The sequence below is a fragment of the Euprymna scolopes genome, chromosome 16 (genome assembly GCF_053919585.1).
Source record: "Euprymna scolopes isolate OS-2025 chromosome 16, ASM5391958v1, whole genome shotgun sequence".
Taxonomy (NCBI): Eukaryota; Metazoa; Mollusca; class Cephalopoda; order Sepiida; family Sepiolidae; genus Euprymna; species Euprymna scolopes.
In genome coordinates this window covers 41,262,118-41,284,045 of record NC_136497.1, presented here as the reverse complement: position 1 = coordinate 41,284,045, position 21,928 = coordinate 41,262,118, and the positions used below count along the sequence as shown (strand labels likewise).

General features: G+C 37.5%; 1 protein-coding gene across 1 annotated transcript in view; it reads left to right on the top strand.

Annotated features, from left to right (window-relative positions):
* Positions 1-21,928, top strand: part of LOC145296169 (exostosin-like 3) — a 150,691-nt gene that overhangs the window by 31,549 nt on the left and 97,214 nt on the right. Inside the window, exon 3 of the mRNA XM_080142377.1 lies at positions 10,633-10,668. Coding sequence (XP_079998503.1) covers positions 10,633-10,668 — 36 coding nt within the window. The remainder of the gene's footprint in view (positions 1-10,632; positions 10,669-21,928) is intronic.

Sequence of the window (21,928 nt, the reverse complement as noted above, 5' to 3'; positions counted from 1 at the left end):
TCTATTCTCGGTCAGTAAATGATAAATCCGTTTAGACTGAGGTACTTTAAATTATTGTCCCAGTATTTTCTTTTGAAAAGCTGGATTTTATTCACATTAAACCCCGACTAACTCTGATCTCCTGGAGATGCAAATAAATGAGGGCATTATTTAAAATTATTTTTCTCTTTCCTCATATCACTCCGGGTAGCGGCGTTTAAAATATTAAAAAAAAATGATTTATTTTGGAGTAGAAGTCATTAATTTATCAATTTATGAAATCGTTTGTCATTATTTAGGCCATATACGAAGTTTGAAGTTTGTTAATCACTTTTTCGTAAAGAATGTTTTACAAATAACTTATGAAATACATCGTCGTAGCAAATTTCTGTTTAAGGAGAATTTATGTAAAAAATATGAGAAAATAGTTTATTTTTGCTTCAAACGTATGTTTACCTTTTGTTCTAAAAAAAAGATCACCCTAAATCTCTTTAATAAAAGAAAATTACTAAATGAATTGTTTTTAAACAGAAAGAAACGGATCACCATTAAAACAAAAAAAATTATTAAAAATTAAAACAATGGACAATAAATTTTTTAAAAATTACCTCTGATTTTAAACGCAAAATAATAAGATTAAAAATAGAAATAATAAATCAATAAACTTTTAAAGAATATTTCTCAATTAAAACAAATCAATTACATCGGGCATTTAATAACGTCGAGCTTATTGTAACTCCCAGAAAAGAAATCTCCAGAAAATTACTAGATTTGTAGCTTTTGTCATCTGAAATTTTCGAAAACCGCTCATGCGAAACAAAAAAAAAAAACCAAATCCCCCAAAAATAAAAACACCATATTTCAACTTCCTACCCTACACAAAATATTATGAATATAGTATATTCAATATACAAAAGGTTTAGTGTTTTCTCACTATATATTTATAGAATTATATTAAAGTGGTTAGCTAATTTTACCTGTGTTACCTGGTTTGCAAGTAACAAATAAAATCAAACAGTGTTAATAATATAAATTAAATTGGAATATATTACAAATCAAACATTACAATAATGTCGTACCTAAATATTAAATATTGCTGAATAAATTCTCTGTGAATATCGGATGAATTAATACTTGCAAAATAAAAATTTACAAAAAATCCGTAAAACATACGCACTAAATTTATACTTGAATTTATGATATATTCTTTAACCTTTTTGAAGGGGAGATTGTGGAGGGTAGGTAAAATGGCACAAATGTATAAATGGGAAAAAGAGCACAAGATAAAAATCTTTGAGAATATATACAGGGTGTTTCAAAAGTCTTGGGAACATTACAAATTCGTATATCTCATTAACTATTCCAGGTAGAAAAATGAAACTGGTGTCATTTTAAAGCTTGCTTAATCAAGTTTTTGGTCATACTAATGATTTTCGTCTTATCTTTCCATGTGTAGTAATGGCGTTCTCTAAACAAGACAAGGCGTTTTGCGTCCTCCAATTTGCAAAGACTGAATCGTGGACATGTGTTCAGCGTGCATTTCGCAGGAAATTTAAAAAGAAGTCCCTGAAAGGAAACCCATTGTCAGATAGCATGCTAAATTTGTGAAAGATGGGTGTTTGTGCCCAAGTAAGCGAACAGGTCGCCCTTCAACTTCAGAAGCTGCAGTTGAGCAAGTCCGGGCAGCCTTTCAGCGGAGCCCCCGTAAATCAGTGAGAAGAGCCAGCAGGGAACTTCAGCTTGCTCCAGCAACTGTCTGGCGTGTCTTAAGGAAACGACTGCAAATGGTACCTTACAAGCTCAAGTTGGTCCAAAAGTTGAAGGACACTGATAAGCCACTTCGCCGTGACTTTTAGCATTGCAATGCAAGAGAAGTTGGAAGATAACGGCTTTGATGACCGGCTTGTTTTTAGCGATGAGGCGACCTTCCATCTGAATGGCAAAGTTAACAAGCATAGCACTCGCATATGGGGTACTGAGAATCCTCATGAAATTCTTGAGCACGAGCGAGATTCACCAAAAGTGAACGTGTTTTGTGCAATTTCCAAGAAAGGTGTCTATGGACCGTTCTTCTTTGAAGAGGCAACTATCACTGGTGAATCCTATCTCAACATGATGGAAGACTGGTTAATGGCTCAGTTGGAAGAAGCAGAATCTGATGACTTCATTTTTCAACAAGATGGTGCACCACCACACTGGAGACTTAGAGTAAGGCAGTTTCTTAACACAAGGCTGCCTGGTAGATGGATTGGGAGATCTGGGCGAGGTAATGACGTTCTCATGCCCTGGCCTCCTAGGTCTCCAGATCTTACCCCGTGTGACTTTTTCCTTTGGGGCTTTGTCAAGCAACAAGTCTATGTGCCGCTCCTTCCAAGAGATATTTACGAACTAAAGGCTCGAATAACGGCAGTTGTGGGAACCATTGACGTCAAGATGCTGGAACGCGTTTGGCAGGAAATGGACTATCGACTAGATGTCTGCCGTGTGACGAATGGTGCTCATATTGAGCAAGTTTGAAGATTCCCCACAAAACTTGAAACTTTAACCTTTCCAACGGTACCAATTTCATTTTTTAACTCCTAATAGTTTTTGAGTTATTAAAAATCTTTATGTTCCCAAGACTTTTGAAACACCCTGTATAAAGGGAAAACATTGAGTAGTTTTTCAATTTTAAAAATAAATTATATCTATATTTAAAAGCAAATGAGGACCCTTATCTACCCCCTCCAAAAAATGATATTTTGCTTTTTTTAGGCGATTACGCGTGAATATTTCGAAAAAAAAATTTAGAATTTAAAGAGGGAGGTTCATTTTTCATATAAAGTTATTAAAATGATCCCTCCTTTCTAGGACATTCTAACTTTTTAAGAAAGATAACAAATCTTTAATATATGTTTAACCTCAAGTCTGACTCGCAGCGTCGTAAAACCACACAAAATCCCCTTAAAAACTAAAACATGCAGAAATTATCTTCCATAGCAAAAAAAGGTTGCTTTACAGTCTTGAGCCCTAAATCGTTAAAAAGCCTTAGAAATAAGGGTGTTACATTACATTAAATCAGGCAACACTTTTCATGCCAATCACCATTCACAATCGAGTATATTTTTGTGTGCTCTGAATTTAAAAATGAAACAAAATATGATTTAAATATTTGTCAATTTTACAATATCTTTTTATTTTTAGTTTATTTATATTATTTTTACTTTTCCAAATAAAATTAACGTTAAAATAATATATTTTCTGATACTGTACTTTATCTTTTCTGTCCTTGGTCAATGAAGGAGAAATCCGTTAAGATTGAGGATTAACAAAAAGATGTTGCTTAATCCTAAGTTCTTCACTTTGGGGGTAGCGGGGTTTTCACTATTAACCTTTGCTATCGTAGGAAAGCAAGTAAACTTTTTTTCACACGTGGAAAAGTTTCTTTTGGTTGCTTATGTTTGCTAAAAAATAAAGACATTAAACTTCGCTGAGGTGTTAACATATGCTGCATCTTAGAAAAGGTGGTTCACGCTGACAATTAAATGGAATAATAAATGTTGGAAAAATAACTAAAATCATGAATGTTGGCTCTTTGGGGGGGCAAGTAAGTAGGAACAACACAGTTGTTTGTTAAGTGTTATTGCTACCAGTCGAGAAATTGTAAACAATAACAAAATCAACAAATACCTTATATCAAACGCAGTAATGGCACGGTGTTTAGATTCTTTTTATTTTATTTCTTTTAGCTGTCTTTACAACAAATAACTGGTTGTTTGTCGTTTAACCATGTGGAACTTCATTCTTGAAAAATTGTATAAAACATATATGATGACCACTATCTCTAAATTTGAGAGGGCAACTCAAACTGGGGGTTAGTGGTAGAATAAGTCATTTGTTTACGGCTTTTGAAGAATTAACCCTCCTACCCGTTAACCTATAAGTTGTCATTTGTTTATTTTTTTATTCAGTATGTTTGAACAACATATTTTGAAATTAGAAAAAAACTTAGTTTTAGCATGTTAAAATTATACAGGTTGGTAGATAATTAAATTCTACTGCGTTTAGTATAATTTTTTTTTTTTTTGATGTTGTTGCTTGATTTTTACAATTTTCGACTGTTAACTTTTCTACACTTTAATCAAGTTGTAGCGACCGCTACATAGGCCAGAACAAATCTTCGAAAGGAACATTTTCGTAGCAATCACCGTTTTCAACGCCCACGAGTATCAGAACGCGTAAGCACACAGCATTGTGATTTGACTACATGCACACAAGCAACAAAAGGATTATGTTACGTTTCCTCGTTGTATAAGGATTTGCCACAAAAATCAAATCAGTTTATTCCAGTTTTTCTCTTGTCCTCCCCAAGACTGGATGTCAATAAAACTCTGCCACTAGGAGGCGTTAAAATCCCCCGTCTTGAATTTGCGTGTCATGCACATGAACTTTAATTCTCATCATGGAAACTTACCACATCAAACGAGAAATTAATTCTTTTTTTAAACAATGTTATTTGAACTATTGTTTTCGTGTGTGAAAATAACTTTAAAATGCTTTAATAACTGTTTTTCTCTTTAATAACTGTTTTTCGTGTGTGAAAATAACTCTAAAATGCTTTAATAACTGTTTTTCTCTGAAAAAAAAAAAAATAATCGCATTGATTTCAAGCCACGTGTGACACTCTGTTCATAAAAAATCAGTAATTTTAGACTCCATGCTATTCTTACGAAATCCTCATTTAGCTCGTCCTGCATAATGAAGACTCATCACAAAAAAAAACACTTACATTCGAATGACTTGAATTAATATTCCTAACACGTAAGTAAATGTTATTTCGTATTAATACAGTGATTTTGAGTTCTTTATCAAGTGTCGATATTTTCCGTAGATACTTCTATATTTTTATTCTATATACGTGAGGATGTGATCTGCTGACCCCTTTCTATTAATCTGTGATCTTGTTAAATTTACCTTTAACGATCCTGCGGATACTCTACTACTTTCGACTTCAAGAGCTTCTTGCACTTGCAACCTTGGTCCTAAAAATTAATAGCTCCCGATTATGAATTGGTGAAAATTGACTCACACCCATAAAAATTAGTGACTCCCGGTCAGAGTACCTATAAGTGATAACCCCTCTACCGCGTGAGTTATTATAAAGTGAATAAATACTTTTAAATTAAGAAGAGTGCTTAGATCGTTTGTTTTTTTTAACAATAGAGGAACGCCCCCCCCCCCGCACCTAAAGTATACTTGGAAAAAGTTTTAATAATGATTAGCTGAAAAAAATGGTGGATAACAAAACAAATAGTCAATAAATAATTGTCACTAAAAGCAATAAATGCTACTTTTCTACCTATATGAATGAGTTTAAATCATGTTTTAAAGTATTTTCAAGCGCTTTTCTATATTTTTTTTTTAATAAAAATTGCGGGCAGAGGTCTCAAATATCTCAAGATTTTCTAGAAAAAAATGTGACAACAGTACTCCATACATAGCCTTATAGGGATACAGGATACTTTCAGGCGTAAGTAGCTTTCTAGCACGGTAGAGAGAGCTCACCTTCTTTGCAGCGATCTTGGCAATGCTCTCAATGTATCTGTGACAGTTCATGTTCGTTGTGAATATAAGGTCGAGGAGTTTAAAAGAAGTACTTTCAGGTAATGTATCTTTAGTCATAGCTTTTATTGGTTGAGAAGGTCTCTTGTAATTATTGAAGGAAACAAGCTTATTCTTGGCAGCATTGAATGTGACCACTCATTTTTGCCCTTATTCCACTACAGATTTAAGGTCTTTCTTTAGTGTTTTGCCATTTCCTTAGATATGTGTTCATTGGTTTCCCTTCATTTCTGTTATAGAGCGTAGTGTCATTATCAAACATACCCATCTTAGAAACAGTTTTATCAGGAGGCCATTTATGAATATTAGTAATAATAAAATCCAAGAATAAACTCCTTATGTATACATATTTTTTAGATGTAAGTCTATCGAGGATTCCTCTCTTATTTAAGAAAGATTTAATTATGTTAAGTAATAGCCCAGTAATACCGTAAGATCTGAGTTTCCGAGAAGACCATAGTGCCATACCCTATCAAAAGCCTAAAATATATCTAGGGCTACAGCTTTACCCTCACCTGCTTTGTACAGTGTATGGTATATACATTAAGTGATTACAGTTATGATATCTGTTATCGAACGGGTTTGCTTAAATCCATATTGTTGGTCAGTCAGAAGTTTAGCAGCTGTAAGGTGATGGACTGGAGCTTGGTTAATTATGGATTCAAATATTTTGGCAAAAAGCAGGAGTCTAATGGGGCGATAAATTAATGGATTAGTTCTTTTGTCAGAATTCTTGTAAACTGGTACCACAGAAGCAGTTTTCCAGCAGTAATGAAAGCAAGATTTGCTGCAAAGTTTGAAGAGGATTGTAACAATCTCAGCGGAGCATTTTTTTAATAGCACAGTCGGAATGAGATTGAGTCCACATGCTTTTGAGGTGTCTAGATTTTTATGATATCATGCACCTGAGAAGGGGTTATTTTTAGATCATGTAGTGTGGCGCTAGTCCGCAAAGGAAAATCAGAGAGAGAGTGGTTTGCTGGGTCCAATGTGGAGTTTAAGGCAAACAGACTGAAAAGCATGTTAACCTTCTCGGTTGCCGTGCAAACAACCTCATGATTGTTGGATAGTGATGGAATTATTTATTGGCCATTATTTACTACACTATTGTACATTTTCCAGAAATCACAGATTCCTAATTTCTGTTCTTCGATGCGTTTTCTTGTGCTTTTAGTATATTCTCTCTAAGCTGTCGCTATTTCTTTCTTACAATTATTTCTAACCTATAGACTTTTGTCTGTTTGCACTGAACTTATGTTGATTAAATTTGCGGTATGAATGCTGCCTTTGAGCAATGGCAGCTGCACAAGTAGAAGTAAACCATTGAGAAGAGTGGGGTTTGCTATAGAGTTTCCGCATGGGAACATGTGCTTCAATTGCCTTTCAGTTGTTTCATTTGCACACTGTTCAGCGGGAAGGGAAAAGATATTTCTCCATATGGCATTTCTGATGATTTCCTGGTGGCTTCACAGTCAGTCTTCTAATAATTCCTTGTCATTTTGAGCAATGGTTCCTCAGTTTTGGGCCGAGAATTAAGGTCGATTTCTACCATTATCGCAGCATGATCAGCAGAGCTGTAGAGAAAATATAAGTGGCTAACGTTATTTTACATGTAAAGTTTAAAGCACATAAAGACCTGGTCGTCAGATTCTAGTTTTGTTTCTCTAGTCAAGGGGAGGGTGTTTCGAATATAGACTTCAAGTTCGTGCATATGTCTGTCTGAGTCCTTACGGCAAAGTGGGCGATAATTAGGTATGTTAAAGTGGTTAGAGGAGGAGTGTAGGTTAGTTTCACGTAGCACTAAGATATCCGGGGTGTTTGCAAGAAGAAATGATTCAACATCATCTAAATTGGTTCTAAGCCCGCCGATATTTGTGAATGCAAGGCTTAAGAGAGAAGGCAAATTGGTTTTGTTTGAGTTTAAACCTGATTCAATCGGAATTTTTTATTTAAATGCCATTTTATTTTATTTAGAAGTTTCAGTCTAAGGGTGAGAACTACTGGGCAAATGTTTGTGCAGAATGCCAAATATGCAACACAAGTAGATCATCAGCCGACTCCTCATCTACAGGATTGTGATCTCGAGAAAACTCACCAGAGATGAGTGCAGAGTCGGTTTTCATGCGCGACATGGTACTAAAACTATCTCGACATTATGCAACTATTGATGGAACAGTCGCTCTAAGCGGTGCCAGAGAGTTAGGGCTTCTGTACTATCAGTCGGAAACTAATAAGAAGGAATTGGTGTGGCAAACTGTTTTTTTTTCATTATAAAAATATCCTTAGAGAGAGAGGGGGGGAGAGAAACAGAGAGAGAGAGAAAGAGAGAGAGAAAGAGAGAGAGAGAGAAGAATATATATACATATTCTTCCCAACTTTCTCTCTCTCTCTTTCTCTCTATCTCTCTCTCTCTCTCTCTCTCTCTCTCTCTCTCTATATATATATATATATATATATATATATATATATATATATATATAATAAAATGGTTGCAGAAATTTTTCTCTGGACCAAAGTACAATATCCTTAGAGAGAGAGAGAGAGAGAGAGAGAGAGAGAGAGAGAGAGAGAGAGAGAGAGAGAAAGAAAGAGAGAGAGAAAAACAGAGAAAGAGGGAGAGAATATATATACATATTCTTCCAAACTTTCTCTCTCTCCCTCCCTCTCTCTCTCTCTCTCTCTCTCTCTCTATATATATATATATATATATATATATATATATATATATATATATATATATATAAAATGGTTGCAGAAATTTTTTCTCTGGACCAAAGTACACCAGGTCTGTACAAACAAATTTATTATGTTTGAACTATTATCCACCATTTTATGTAGCTTAGAATGCCGTTTTAGACACATTTGTTCGTTATAATAAACTTCTACCTTTCATTCTAGGAGAAGCATCATCGAACTTCTATATAGGAAGTAATTCGCATTTTCCCCTTTAAAATTAAAGTCCTCATACAACCACTAGTCTATACCAGGAACGAGTATAATTATTATACATATACAGCCCTGACTACCTTCGTAGGTGGCCAAAAAACTCACACAAAAACCATTACATTCCCTTTTCCAGTTAAAAAAAATAATAAGTTCTCCCTTGATCAGTTCCGGCTATTCTTATTAGCTGCGAGTTATAAAATAGCTTATTCCGGAATGCACAGCTTCATAAATAAATGAAAACGCTGGACATTTAAAAAAAAAACATTCTTTGCTGTCATTTTAACCTAAAACAAACCGGTTGTTTTCTCCCCCCCCCCTTTATTTTTTTAAATATAATATTTCGTCACTATATTAGTTTTTAGTACACTTCAATTCCTGCATGGACAAACACGCACGTAAGAACGACCTTGGAGATTTTACAGATCAACGAGCAAGAAGCTATGTAACCAAATATACGCGGTCATATATATATATATATATATATAGAGAGAGAGAGAGAGAGAGAGAGAGAGAGAGAGAGAGAGTGAGTGAGAGAGATGTTAAATGATAAGGGCTGTCCCCTTTTCATGTAAGTATAAAAATAGAGAGATTTAGTTAAAATGAAAATGAAATAGAATAGACGAAATTCGAACCTCGTAATTTAGGTTTAGAAATAGATTACGAGAGAGAATTAGAAAATGGAATGTAAAAACAAACCATTGTTTAGCTTAGAGATAAAATAGTTTTAAGAAAAGGAATGTGCATTTGTCAATTCTGTTGTTAAATTGAAGTGAAGAATGCAACTATAAGATAATTTGATAAACATTTTTTTAACATATTGGAAATATAGGTTACTGGAAATATAGGTTAAAATTCCTTTTGTAAACAAAGGAAAAAGTTTTGGACACGCATTTCCAGAACACGTGAAAGAAACCACATGTTTTAACATGTGTATGACGTCATGGAAAATGGGAAGTTCTCGATATAGTTAGAAACTTGAGAGTTAAGCAGAGAGAGTCTGAGGACGACAGACGACAGTCTGGAGTCGAGAGATGGGCAGTCGAACGTCTGGAAGCGAGACGGTCACCTTTGAAACATAGAATGTAAAACTTTGAATTCCTGACTAAGAAAGCCACCGACCGGTCGAAGAAGAAATAAACGCATCATGTGTTTTTATAAACGTCGTCTTTGTGTTGTAATTCTACCAAAAGGTAAAGTGAAATTGTCATTATATGTCTTATATATCCTGTGTTTTAAAATGTCTTCACATACACAATTTCTCTACATCTCATATGTGAACACTAAGACTGTCTCAAAACTGTCTCTTCACTACACTTCTAAGTATGAACATTTTATATATATGAATCTCTCCATAGCACGAACACAGAACGCAGCATCTCTCTTAATAAGACTCTCTAAGACTCACTTTTAATAAGACTTAATAATAACGAACAACGAACAATAACAACAATAACAATAACAATAACAGAATAATCAGAATAATAATAATAATAATAAATATATAACAGAGAGAGAGATAAAGATATAGATATAGATATATAAAGATAGATAGATAGATAGATAGATAGATAGATAGATAAATATGAAGGGATAGATAGAGATATAGAGAGAAAGATGCAGGGAGAGGGAGATTGAGAGAGTTAGAGAGAGACAGAAAGACGGAGAGGGCGAGATGACAGCCGTGCTACCTTTTTAAATTCACGCATACCAAGAGGTTTTAAAGGCGTTATTTCGAACGGTTGTAACGTCAGAAATTTTACGTAGCCGACTCGTCTAAATAATTTATAACTTTTACTATTTTTATCGACGAACCCGTCAAAAAAAATGAGGGCTGAGCGAATGGACCGCATTACAAAATGACCAAAAAACCTACTTACCCTAATAAATTCATAATATTTACTTTTCTTTTCCTACTGTTTCTTTTTGTATTTTTTTTAATGTTAAAATTCTTACTTTTTTGCGTAAAAAAATGATATTTTTTATTCGTTTAATCTACCACTTCGCATAAATTTAATTTTAAAATAAAATTTTCATCGATAAACACGCAGATTGAGCAGACGCATCTTAAAGTATTTGTTATGTTTGTTTATTTTTTTTTTTTTGTAGGTATTGGCAAAAATTGGCCGAACGAAAAGTTTACTAGTAAGTATATTTAATTAATATTTTTATTATATATATATATATATATATATATATATATATATATATATATATATATATATATATATATATATATAAGGCCGCTGGAAAAATGGTCGGATCCTTCTATCGATCCAGTAGATATCTCACTGCTGATGCAATTCTCTATCTATATAAGAGCCAGATACGTCCAAGGATGGGATACTGTTGCCACATATGGGCAGGAGCTGCTAGAAAAGACTTGTCCTGCCTTGATAGGGTTCAAAATAGACTTCGTGGCCTGGTAGGAGACGTCCTTTTCTCTTCGCTGCAACCTCTATCTCACAAAAGAGATGTTGCGAGTTTGTCTCTGCTTTATCATTATTTTCATGGAAAGTGTTCGACTGAGCTTCAATCTATGGTCCCCCCTCACCAAACTTTCACAAGAAATACTAGACTATCAATAATTTTCTACACTCTTTATCTGTGCCTAAACCTAAACATAGATTCCATGATCAAAGCTTCTTTCTTAGAACTGCACGCCTGTGGAATTGTCTTCCGTTTTCCTGCTTTCCAGCTGTCTATAATATGGTTGTCTTCAAGTCCAACGTGAGCAAGTTTCTGATTAGCCGCTCCACTTAAGTTAACAAATTTACCGAACTTCCATTACTATCGATTACTATTTTGTCCTGACTACTCTACACTCTAACCCTTATCCTTGAGTGGCCTATCGGCCTTGATGTGGTGACGCCTAATTAAAAAAAAATATATATATAATGCAATCATGAAAGGAAATATATATATATATATATATATATATATATATATATATATATATATATATATATATATATATAATGCAATCATGAAAGGAAAGTGAAAATTCATGATTAAAACGTTTAAAATAGTTAGCGGGGTGAAGAGAAAATAAGAAAAAATGGGGGAGTCAGCTGATCGGTTTCGCCCTCGCTTAATCAAAGGTGTATCGAGGAATTTGAGAGAAAAAAACACGAATGGGAATCGAAAATATGTACAAATAAAAATAACGTTGCGTTACGTTATGTATGGGGGAAAATGGGAGAAAGCGATTCAAATACAACGACGTTATATTACTCGAAGATCTTAGACTAATCACGCTCAAGCCCAAGATGCATTCTTTCTGCTTACAGAGGGAAGGCCTTCTCAACCGAACGTGAACAGTCTCCAAGATCTTTAAATGAAATAATGAGTGGGCACGGCACAGGATTGAAAAAGAATTCGTTCTAAAGTTCGCTGTACAAAACGGGCTTTTCATAACGTGTTCAGTAATGGAAGACCGGTATGTATTGGCATTGCGTCTGTTGTTTGGCATGTCCCATTTCTTATTTTGGTAGGTACGTGTTGTTGGACTCTTCCATCCAATCTTAATGTTGTTCGACCCACACAGTTTGCACTGCAACTATATTCAAAATTGTAAATTACATTATTATTATTATTATTATTATTATTATTATTATTATTATTATTATTATTATTATTATTATTATTATTGGGGATAGGACATCTTTTCGAGGGGATGGCATTAACGTTCTCGTAGAGAACACAACACGTACATTGAAGCAAAATAACAATTTTGCACTGTTGAGCTGATTTGCTTTGCAAATTTCTCACTGTCCCCAGCCAAGTTAAACGCAGATATACTGAACATTTATTAACCGTTTGAATATTAGTTACAGCGGACTCTGCTATTTTCATTTATATAACTGACCTAATCATATCCAAAGGTTACCCATTTTTGGAGAGGTTATCAGTAATTATTTTTAATTCCTCATCCAATTTTGATTTTGAGCAGATCATAAGGGCACGGTGTGTTAAGGTCCAAATTAAATTTATCTTACATTTTCAAGGACAAAATGAATCCCAGCGTGTATACAGTCCCGTGAATGTAGGTTTACGGTATATTTATGTAAGGTAACTGGATGGTGTTTTCGTTACTAATACACTGAGGAAAGCTATGAACGAATTAGACTCTTCTGTAAGATACACAATAAGATATTCCTAATAGTTCTGGAAATGTTCGTACGCCAAATATTCGTTGTGTTTGAATTCTTGAAACTGATATAAATAATGTGCAAATTTTAGTAATTTCAATTTACAGATAAAAAAACACTGTCATTTCGTTACAGGTTCCTGTAAACAATGGAATTATTCAATAACTACTAATGTAAAAAACAAAAAATCCTATCAACATTGATAGCCAATATTTAATTTTTTTATACTTGGTTCCAGGGTCAAATGTTTTCAATACAAAACAGTATCAAATAAAATTTAATATATAATTTCCCTCTGATTAAAACGGTAGTTTAAACAGTAAAAAACCATTAACTTTAACAAACGAAAGGGAGTAGAAATTGTAAAGAAAACTTCTCCGATTGTCTCAGGTAAATTTCAACTCCTCTAACGATTTTGAAAGATGCACACAATAATAGTCGCATTCTGCTGAAACCATAAGAGGTAAATACTCGAACTTAGACCAACTCACACCAGTTCACATTATTCATCTGCAAATTGAACAGGCCAAGGAGAAATAACTGCAATTGAGCCAATTATTTCATATTGCACATAAAAACCCATAACACAGAATGCTTTCATTAATTAAAAAAAAACAGCTATACTTATCGAATTAATATTAATATATGATAAGATACATATTTATTTTATGCCAAACTTTTATTGTAAATCATGATTGGAGCACGGAGTTTTCCCGTTAGGATTTTCAACATGGTTAGTAAACAGGTTATTGGTCTCTAGTTACTTGAAGTCCTTCCCTTTTCGAAGTCTGTCTGTATTAATGTAGTTTTTCCTTTACTTATCCATTCTGGTACATTTGTTTTGCAAATACGTTTACTTACTTTTTGAGTCAGTCTTTCATGGAGAGTTATATTTTTTAAATTTGTATGCATGTGTGTTCGTTACAACTCTACTTTCAACCGAGTCGTTGTTTGTTTCGTTCACCACACTCTTTTCTTCTACCTCTTCTTTTACACACGTCCGTTCGTTTTCGTGACTCAAAATCGTCTCTCTTCCCGCTTTCCTTTCCTCGTTATTTATGGAATCAGGGTACGAGATTCTCCGAGATTCCCCGAGATTCCACGAGACTTTTTTTCCACATAAACGCATGCGGGCGCCATCTTGATTCTTAGTTTGTGCTCTGCAGGCACAAACGCGCAGCCTCTTTAACGGTAAGCCACTTTCTCACACTCCCCCCTGATCTCATGATCACAGAAACGACAGGGGGTGGTGATCGCCGCCGTCGGGTGCTTCTACGAAGGGGGACAGTGCTGCTCTCGTCTTCGCGTGCGCTCTCATCCACCGCCTGATGGTCGGGGAAGGCTTCATCTCCGTGGAGGGAGGTTACTGATATCAGAGTCACTGCTTGATAGGGATGGTGCAAACCAAAGCGATGGCCCACTCGTCTCAGAGTCACAATCACTCTCATCGTCCACTGGAGGTGGTACATGTGTCACCGGCCGTAGGTCCGTAACGTGACGGGGGACGCCATCAACCTGGACACACTGCTGACTCACCACATCGGTCACTGTGCCTCGTTTATACTTGTCAGTACATCGGTTTCCTGGCGGCTTCACCCAGACAGCATCCCCTTTGGCATATCGATTCCGTTCTATCTCAGTGGCCACAGTTGTATCGGGGTGGATTCCTTTTTCTCGGACACGGTACTGATAGATTGCGTTTGCAGGCGCCGTTCCTGGAGAGACGCCATCCTTTGGCATGAGATTATACCAGTACACAGCTTCTGCGATGGTGCACTGCTTCCTGACTGCAATTGTTTTGATGCTGCGATGGCTTCTCTCAGCTATACCATTGCCAGAAGGCACATAAGCGCATCTAAGCCGCAGCCGCGCACCCCATTCTTGTAAGAACTGCCTCATCTGATGGCTGCAAAAGGCTGGGTCGTTGTCCGTCAGCACTTTATCGGGCGCACCTCTTTCAAAAAACACGGATGACAGCTGGCGAATAATGTTGCAAGAGTCCTGGCGCCCGAGGAGTCTCCAGACTGCGAAACGTGTAGGCCCACAATCGATGAGGGTAAGGAAGTGGTAACCACCGTAGTGTGTGATGTCCATGCCCACTCTCTGCCACTTACCACTCACTTCTAACTCCCCTTTCTTCCATCGTGCTGGATCTGGGTCGATGGATTGGCAGGCCTCGCAACTTTCCACTACTCTTCGGATATCTTTTTTTCCTACTCCTGGATCAATCATCTTGACAAAATACAGTGTCCGCTTGATGCCAGGATGTCCACACTGTCGATGAATGTCCATGATGCGCGCTGCATCCACATTACACACTACTGCTGCACATGTGGTTTGCAGATTATCAGCATCTCTCCGAGCACCAGCCAGAAGCCATCGTTGAGGGACTCTTGTCAAAGCATCTGCTCTGTTGAGCGCAGACCTGATCAACACTACGTCCACGGTCAGGTCGTACTCTGTGATGGTGTCGACCAAGGTGGCAAGCCGTCTTCGAATTAACATCTCACTCGATGCTCGTGTCGTCAGCCGTGCTTTTCGACTTATGGCATCGGTTATCCACCGATGAGTGCATGCCGAGTCAGTCATGATATGTAGAACCTTGGCGTGCCATTGAAGCGCCAAGTTAACGCCCTTCAATGTGGCATCAAGTTCGGCCAGGTTTATGTGCCTCGAATCATTCTCTGGCCGAAGCCAACAGGCATCTTCAATAATGGAATCATTAACTGCAAGGGCAACTCCAAGGGCCAGTGAACTAGCATCCACTCAGACCGTGAACTCATTCCCGCTGACGCACCACTTTCCCTGAACGGGGTCATCACTGGTCACTCTAGACACAGTCTCTGTCAACATGCTCCTTAGGGTGACATCGTATACTGCATCGTCCCATCCCGACGACACGGCTGTTGCACGTCTCTTTATGGCTGCCACGGACACCCTGAGCCAACCGCACACAGGGAAATGGCCTACCATCTTTCCACAAAGCGAAAACACTGTTCGTCGAGTGATGTTTGATGGGACCTTCGGAACGTGACTTCCTCATCTCCAGCAAAGTCCCTCCTTGCTATTGCGCACGTGCAGGCCGAGAACTTTTGCTCCATCGCACAGACGCTCTGGTTCCTTACATGTCAGTCCAAAGCTTTCAAAGTGCATTCTAACCGATTGCGCTGACATGAGGTTCTCATTGACGAATATATCATCGATGTATGAGGATGTTGCCTGTTGCACTGCCTCATCTTGCTGCCGGATAGCATGCATGATTGCTGTCATAATGCCTGGGGCCACATTTAGACCGAACCCTAGCCTGGTTAGACAATATCGGGTTCCTCTAATTTCCACAGTCTGAAATGGCCACAATTTCTTCTCAATGCGTATTTGCAGATAGGCCCTGCGTAGGTCCAGAGTTGCCACGTTCGATCCCTGCTGTCGCCACTCCCTTAATTTGAGTGCACACACATCAGCCCTTGCTGTATATGGGTCGACATGCTCATTGAGCTCACGGTGGTCTGGGACGGGGCGGACATTTTGTTTGGTCTCTTGTACGACGGCCACCAAGGGAATCAGCCTTCGCGGGGGGGGGCAAGCTCATCCTCTGGGTATGGAAGAAGCCAGCCATTGTCGATCCACGTTTGCAGTTCTTCTTCATACTGTTCCCTTAGCCACATGGGTGGGGGATATTCCGATAACCGGTTTCGCAAGGATATTGGTGGCTGATCGTTTGACCACTTCCAAGACGCCGTCCATGCATTGGTGTTTCTATCATACTCTGCATGAAAGTCAGGCTCGTCGAGAGTTATGGCAGCACAAACATGTTCCTCACATCGGGAGAACTGTACCTTGCCGGTTCTGTCCACGGTAATTCCACCCAGTTGTGTAATCAAGTCCATACCCAGGGGTAGGTCGTACCCGAGAAGCTCTCCCTCCATCACCAGGGCTCGCACGGCTACTGCAGGCTCGTCGTTGATGCTTGCGCGGATAATGCTCACCCCACAAGAGGCTAGTGAACCTCTGCCTACAGTTAGTACCGGAATTCTCTCGGCTTTCCAAGTGGCACAGCATATCTTGCTTACGAGAGTCTGGGTGCACCCAGTGTCCACAAGCGCGAGACGCTCGCTTCCATTAATGTGTATGCTTACAGTGGGTAGCGCCCTGCTCAATGACGATCTGGGGAGAAGACTGGCGCTGTAGCTTCTTCCCCTTGCCCGTTTCCCGGACAGGTGCGGGCCAGGTGTCCGCGTTTTTTGCACTTGTAGCACTGCGGCCCGTCAAGTTTCCGAGTTGGTTGACGTGACGAAAGACAATCACGGGCCAAATGGTTGGGTCCTCCACACTTATGGCAGGTTGTAGCTGCGCCCAGGTCCTGCAATCCAACCTGTGATGGTTGTACAGCTGCCACTTGGTCTATAGTGTTAGGGCTTTTCTTTAGTATTGCTCGTGCCCGCGCCAATACTTCCGATATGTCCATCTCGTCCACTTGGGATGAGGCACGGAGCAGATCTTCCACACTCTTAGGTAATCCCGCAACAAAGGCGCACACCAAGCCTTTGTCTGACATCCCTCCAAAAAGGACCGATAGCTTTTTTAGCTCAGCCAGATACACATCCACCGTTTCCCCGGGATGTAATTTTCGGGCCATGAATTCCTTCCATGCAATAATTGGATCTAATGCAAATTCTGTAAAAAGGGCGCGCTTGATGCAGGCAAAATCCCCATCAGCCAACTGCTGGTATACTGCATATGCTCCCTCAGTGAGGCGCATTGGGACCACGCATTCTATACGCTTCACCCCACTGAGCTGACATATTAATTCTGCTTTTTCCATCCATTCCTGCATTGAGTGATCAGTGCTACTGCCATCAAACAGGGGAATTAGCTTGGGGTCAAATCCTGACGTCACGCCGAAATAGCTTGTGTTCGTTACAACTCTACTTTCAACCGAGTCGTTGTTTGTTTCGTTCACCACATTCTTTTCTTCTACCTCTTCTTTTACACACGTCCGTTCGTTTTCGTGACTCAAAATCGTCTCTCTTCCCGCTTTCCTTTCCTCGTTATTTATGGAATCAAGGTACGAGATTCTCCGAGATTCCCCGAGATTCCACGAGATTTTTTTCCACATAAATGCATGCGGGCGCCATCTTGATTCTTAGTTTGTGCTCTGCAGGCACAAACGCGCAGCCTCTTTAACGGTAAGCCACTTTCTCCACAGCATGTATTTCATCGTGGCCTGGCGCTTCCTAATTTGCTATTTTTCTTCTTTTTTGAAATCTTTCGGCCATTTGGGATTTCTCTTATGATGTTGTGGCTATCGCCATATCTGTTCCGTTTCTATACTGTCAGTTTTGTATGTTCTTATTTTTCTCTGTATACGTTTTTATAAAACTATTTTTCATTATTTAAACAGTCCTGTTTTATTTGTACTATTTCAATTAGTATTTGTATCGTCTCTGCCTTCTTTCTTTTGTTTAGTTCTAAATATTTCTTATTTATCTTCCCGTGTGAACCATATTTCTCTTCTTTCACATTTTTATGTTCTCTTTCATCTTATTTATAGTTTTACCTTCTTTTCTAACTTTGGTCATTTGAGTTTTCATAAGGCTTTCATGATATATTCTTTCGGACAGTTTTTGTTTTTTAGTTTCATGTTTACGAATTTTAATCCATGCACAATTGTTTAGGTCCGTGGTAGTATTTGTTGAGATATATGACAAGAGTTTGTTTACTTCATCTTTCAAATTTTAATTTCTTCCGTTCTTCGTTCCTTCGTTTTGTTTTGTCCTAATTCATGAATTGTTTGTTTTCAAATTCTTTTGCTTCTTTCTCAGTAAGTTATGTGGTTTCGTTGTATTCAGTCTGCTCTGTTTAACTGTTAATATTTTGCCAGATTTTTATTCGCGGTTGAAGATCTCTTAAGCGTGGTCTGCAATCCTTTTTCAGTTGCAGTAGAGTCAGTAACCATAACTCATAGATTATCTATTCATTTTCAGAAGAGTTTTGTTTACTAGTGTGTAGGGAAACGCGTGACTTACCTAACTAGCACGTGTGCATAATTCAACGGGTCGGTCGTGGAAAGAAATGAATGAAGAAGAAAGAAACAAAAATGGCTGCCTTATCTCTTTATATGCTGGCAATGTTACCACCTGGCATGCAGATGAGATGCTCCTGGTTGGAGATAAAATAGGGTTGATTTTTCAGAGAGGATGTTCATTTTGAAGTTGGATTTTGAAGAAGTAAGTTCGATCAGCAGAAGTGCTTTTGCAATTGAGAGAAGGTGCGTTACGTATACAGGAGTTGGAAGTTTGGACAACAGTGTCAAACTTAACCAAGAAATTGTTGATGTGAAGGGCATAAGAAATAACACGCCAGTTATTTAATTATCTCTTTGGTGGTCAATTTATTTCTATGGCTATTTGGTTTGCTGTTCTGCTTTCTCTCCTTTTTCTCTCTTCCTCCGCCTACTAGTTTTTCATTCCTTTCTTCCTCCCTCTTTCTCTTTCTTTTTTATTCATCTTTCTCCCACCTCTAAATTACCTTTCATTTTCTTTAATAAATACATAGATGGTTGTAAATTTGTTCATCTCCCCCAGTTGGATGCTATATAGATCTACACGTTGAATAAAGCGTTTTCGGGTTGAAATAAATTCACAATGAGATCAAGCTAAGTTTGTGTTGTGGTTTTCTTTTAACGCATTGACCTCTCCCACTTAAGATTTCCTAAAAAAGTTAACCTATCATTTAAGGATATATATATATATATATATATATATATATATATGTGTGTGTGTGTGTGTATATATATGTGTGTGTGTGTGTGATTTTTGTGGAGACGTATTGTGTGGTACGTTGTTTGGTGTGTTGTGTTTGTTAAGGGCGTGGGTTCTTGTGTAATTTTGAGGTGTTATTAGTGTGTGAATGAATCTAAGAAAAAAAATACCCACCACATTCTATTACAACCTTTCACAGATCAAGTTAAAAGCTACATAAGGGACGGCATTCATTTTCTTACCACATACAGTAGAAAACGGGACACTATTAGTTACATTTGACGTCAGCAGTTTATATAGTAACATACCCCATGAATTAGGAAAAGAAGCAGTAACATTTTGGATCAACAGACACGCACAAACACTACATCCTAGATTCACAAAGCAATTCATTATCGATAGTATAGACATAATCCTAAATAATAATTCCTTCGAATTCAACAATGACAACTACATTCACTAGGTACAGCAATGGGAACGAAAATGGCACCAACATACACTAGCCTTCCTAGAAGAAACCTTACATGAAAAGATAGAACAAAAATTTGGCCACAGCACGATAAAACTGTTTACAGAATCCTGGAAAAGATACCTTGATGACTGCTTCATCCTGTGGAAACCCACATAGTGGGACATCACAGACTTACACACCATACTCCAAAACATACACCCCAAAATTAAATTCACCGTAGAACAAAGCTCTACAGAATTATCCTGCCTAGATATACTGATAAAGATTAAAGACAATAACATTATCACAGACATTTACCGCAAACCCACAAACACCCAGCAATACCTACACTTTAAAAGTCACCACCCTAAAAGCTGCATAAAAGGCATTCCCTACGCCCTAGCACGTAGAATCTGCAACATAATCACGGACAAAAACCTTCGGACAATCCGACTCAAGGAACTACGAATGAATCTAAAAAAAAAGAAAATATCCACACTACTTATAGACAAAGGGATCCAACTTGCGATAAATATACTAGTAGAAGAAAACAAAGAACAAATCCTAACATACGTCTCCACACACAACACAAACAACCCAGAGGTTTTCACAGAGATAACGAAAACCCTCGTCGTACTTAACCAAAGCAGCAAACTAAACAACTTCCTTAAAACAACAAACAAAACAAAAAAAAAGCAGCAAACTAAATAACTTCCTTAAAACAACAAAAATAATAAAAAGTAAACGCCAACCCAAAAAACTAAAACCCATTCTTACTTCATCCAAACTCAATCAAGACACAACAAAAGGAGTCACAAAATGCAACAAACAACGATGTGGAGTCTGCAACATAATATAAGAGCGGAACACATACACATTCATGAACCCCATACAAACATTCAAAATTAAAAAATACCTGGATTGCACCTCAAAAACTGTGGTCTATGTAATAACATGCAGCATCCTACATAGGCGCCACAAAAAACCTTAGTAATAGAGTAGCCCTACATCGATCCAACATTAAAATCTCAGAAAATAGACACTTGCATGTATCACAGCACATACACACATGCAGTGGAGGCAAATTCGAGATAATGTTCATCTTCCAAACTGATAACTACTTTTACTTACTAACACAAGAAAAAAACTTCATAGCAAAGTTCAACCCCGCTTTAAATATCACCCAATAATTATACACATAAATAGGCAAAACACAAAATACATTTACACGCATGCATACTTAGGCAAATGTGCACTCTCACACACAAAACAAAACAAGCACAATAAAGCAAGCACACAGTCTCACGGGCGCGCACATCCATATCCAGTATAATATCATTTCCCTAAACTAAACAAACAATTAGAAACAAAATACACCACTCTGCCCACCCCTAATAAAAAAACCTGGTATATGAGTGGGTGGGTGTATGTGGGTGCTTGTATATATATATATATATATATATATATATATATATATATATATATATATATGGGTGACTGGATGTATACGTGTGTGTATATGTGTGTATATGTATATGTATGTATATATAGGGGTGGGTGGACGTATGTGTGCATGTATGTGTGTATATGTATGTGTGTATGGGTATGCCCCTGCATATGTCTCCATATGCATGCGTATGTGTGTGTGCGTATGTGTATGTACCTACATGCGTATACGTGTGTATGGGTGTGTGTATATATGCACATATATGTATATATATATATGTGTGTGTGTATGTATATGTATGTGTGTGTGATTATGTATGCGTGTGTGTATATATATCATCTGTTATCTATTCTCCATCTTGTTTGTGTGTGTGTGTGTGCGTGTACTTATGTTTGGGTGACTGAGTACATGTATGCATATGTGTTTGGATTGGGAAAGACAAAGAAAACTTTAGCAAATATGTTGTGGGTATGTATGTATACATATGTATGTGTGTGTGATTGTGGGTGCGTGTATATATATATACATATATATATATATATATATATACATATGGGTGGGTGGGTGTATGCGCGTGTGCATATGTGTGTATATA